General features: G+C 34.6%; 1 protein-coding gene across 1 annotated transcript; it reads right to left on the reverse strand.

The window, feature by feature from the left end:
* Positions 1–262: 262 nt before the first annotated feature.
* LOC131900926 (zinc finger protein 160-like) lies at positions 263–1,810 on the reverse strand. Its single transcript, XM_059252241.1, has one exon. The coding sequence runs from the start codon at positions 1,808–1,810 to the stop codon at positions 263–265; it is 1,548 nt and encodes a 515-aa protein (XP_059108224.1).
* Between the last annotated feature and the right edge of the window lie 1,498 nt (positions 1,811–3,308).

Genomic DNA, 3,308 nt, shown 5'->3' on the forward strand with positions numbered 1-3,308 from the left:
ATAATTATTATAGAATTTTTTAAGATTCTTATAATTTTTTCTGATGTCTTTTAAGGTGAGAGCTCATGAGAAGTATTTTTTCACATTCTTCATATTTGTAAATATTTTCTTTAGAATGAGTTCAGGGAAGATGAAGTGTTGAGGATTTGGTTAAGAAATTTTCACCTTCTTTACATTTATAAGGCTTGGCTCAGATGTGAGTTCTCTGATGAACATTAATAGAAAGCAAAGGGTAAAAGACAATACATTTTTAATATTTCTATCATTTGTCTCTAGTGTGGATTCTCTGATGAACATGAAGAGAAGAGCCATGCCTAAAGCATTTTGCACAGTCATAACATTTATAAGGTTTCTCTCCAGTATGGATTCTCCTATGACATTGAAGATTGGAGGACTTAACAAAGGACTTTCCACATTCATCACATTTGTAAGGTTTCTCTCCAGTATGGATTCTCCTATGACATTGAAGACTGGAGTACTGGACAAAGGACTTTCCACATTCATCACATTTATAAGGTTTCTCTCCAGTATGGATTCTCCTATGACATTGAAGATTGGAGTACTGGACAGAGGACTTTCCACATTCATCACATTTATAAGGTTTCTCTCCAGTATGGATTCTCCTATGACATTGAAGATTGGAGTACTGGACAAAGGACTTTCCACATTCATCACATTTATAAGGTTTCTCTCCAGTATGGATTCTCCTATGACATTGAAGATAGGAGGAATTAACAAAGGACTTTCCACATTCATCACATTTATAAGGTTTTTCTCCAGTATGGATTCTCTGATGAACATGAAGAGATGATCCATCTCTAAAGTACTTTCCACAGTCATCACATTGATAAGGTTTCTCTCCAGTATGGATTCTCCTATGACATTGAAGATGGGAGGACTTAACAAAGGACTTTCCACATTCATCACATTGATAAGGTTTCTCTCCAGTATGGATTCTCCTATGACATTGAAGATAGGAGGAATTAACAAAGGACTTTCCACATTCATCACATTTATAAGGTTTTTCTCCAGTATGGATTCTCTGATGAACATGAAGAGATGATCCATCTCTAAAGTACTTTCCACAGTCATCATATTGATAAGGTTTCTCTCCAGTATGGATTCTCCTATGATATTGAAGATGGGAGGACTGGACAAAGGACTTTCCACAGTCATCACATTTGTAAGGTTTCTCTCCAGTATGTATTCTCCTATGACATTGAAGTTTGGAGGAATTATCAAAAGACTTTCCACATTCATTACATTTATAAGGTTTCTCTCCAGTATGGATTCTCCTATGACATTGAAGTTTGGAAGAATGAACAAAGGATTTTCCACAGTCATCACATTTATAAGGTTTCTTTCCAGTATGGATTTTCCTATGACATTGAAGACTGGAGGACTTACTAAAGGACTTTCCACAGTCATCACATATATAAGGTTTCTCTCCAGTATGGATTCTCTGATGAACATGAAGTAATAAGCACCTAGTAAAGCATTTTCCACATTTTTCACATTTATAAGGTTTCTTTCCTGTATGGATTCTGTGGTGAGCATTAAAGGATGAACTTTTCCTAAAGGATTTTCCACATTCATCACATTTATAAAGGTTCTCTCTCATATGGATTCTGTGATGAATATGAAGGTATGAGAGTTTTCTACAGGACTTTCCACAATCATTACATCTGTATGGTTTCTTTTCTGCAGTGTGACTTGAATCATTCTGAATGATATTTGAATAGAAATCAAGGAATTTATCACATTCTTTAATCTGGCAAAATTTTATTCCTGTATGCTTCATATTATCCATCTCTAGATTTGAGGATTCGATTGTTACCTTCTTGCATGCATCACCTCTGAGTCTCTCATAAATTTCTTGAGTACTAGTTCCATTATTCTGAATACAGTTTGAGAATTCATTAAGAATTTGGTAATGGTGTTTGCTTTTTCTGTGCTTCTCTTGGCTATGTTCATGTTTTTGCAAAGAAGTGTTTGAGTACTTATGAAAAACTTTCTGATGTTCATGGTTTTCAAAATGATTAACTGTTGAACAAGTATTTATGTGAGAATTACTAGGAATTACATCATTAGTAGAGTAAGTCCATGAGTTCTTTCCATTAAAAGGTATTTCAAACTGAGTATTCTGGTAATTATTTACCAAAGAAAACTTAGCAAGGTCATTATCAACATCACTAAATACATTGGAATTTTCACAACTTCTATCCTTATGATTCATATTATGCCACATTTCATTCCTAAAATATTTATGTTGATGTAAATTGTGGAGGTTTTCAAATAGTGGAAGTAATTGTTCAGGAACTTCTACTGAATTTTGAGTATAGGAAATACCACACTGCTGACAATTCAAATATTTTTCTGTGCTTAAAGAACTCTTTTCTTCAGGGACTATTGGAGTATCATTTAGTTGCACAACACTTGAAAAGTGTTGCAAAGACTTTGAAGTGTTACACTGTGTGTCCCCCTGTGAAGTTTTCACATATCCATGTAGAGTATAGCCAGGTGCCCATGCTTGGGGTGAATATTTTTCCATATAATCATTTGATTCTGAACTTGTAACTGACACAGAGTATGATCTCTTTGGACACACCAGAGGTTCTTGATGTTTTTCATAAATAATGCCTTCAGCATGTTTGTCATAAACATCACTCTCATGATAACATGACTCATATTCTCTGTTGTCACCATGATAATCCCAGAACTTCCTTTTATGTAACATGTCAAGACCAATAGTTTTGAATAAGCCTGTTCTTTCTTCCTGTAAAGAATCTTGTTTGTATTTCTGTTGTGAGACCTCCTGGGTCTGGTAAAATGACAGAGCTGAAAGAAATGAAAAGAAACACACTCTTGATTTTGTAAAATTATTTGAAAACGATATGAGAGTATAATGCATAAAATGACAGCTGTCTGGGGAATATATCAAGATTGTAATATAGGAAATTGTCAAAGTTTTGGTGTAAGAAATAAATTTGCTTATGAAAAATGAGAGAAATTCATGTAATACTTGACCTTCATAAAGTCATGTAACATGCAAACATAGAAAACAATTTCAGAAAAATATTGGAGCTCTCTCCCACTTGCCATGTGCGTGAGGAAGACGTCTATTGTATTCACTGCTATGATTCTTTCTGCTTACACAATCATAATCCAAGAGATCACACTTTTTTTGTTGACTCTACTCCTCCACGTGAAAATCCACTTCTTTCCCGTTTCCTTAACAGGGCAACTTGGATTGCACCCCAACTCATTTTTTCCCACAAATACAGCATACACCAGAACCTGCCCAATCA

The sequence above is a fragment of the Peromyscus eremicus genome, unplaced genomic scaffold (assembly GCF_949786415.1).
Source record: "Peromyscus eremicus unplaced genomic scaffold, PerEre_H2_v1 PerEre#2#chrX_unloc_1, whole genome shotgun sequence".
Classification (NCBI taxonomy): domain Eukaryota; kingdom Metazoa; phylum Chordata; class Mammalia; order Rodentia; family Cricetidae; genus Peromyscus; species Peromyscus eremicus.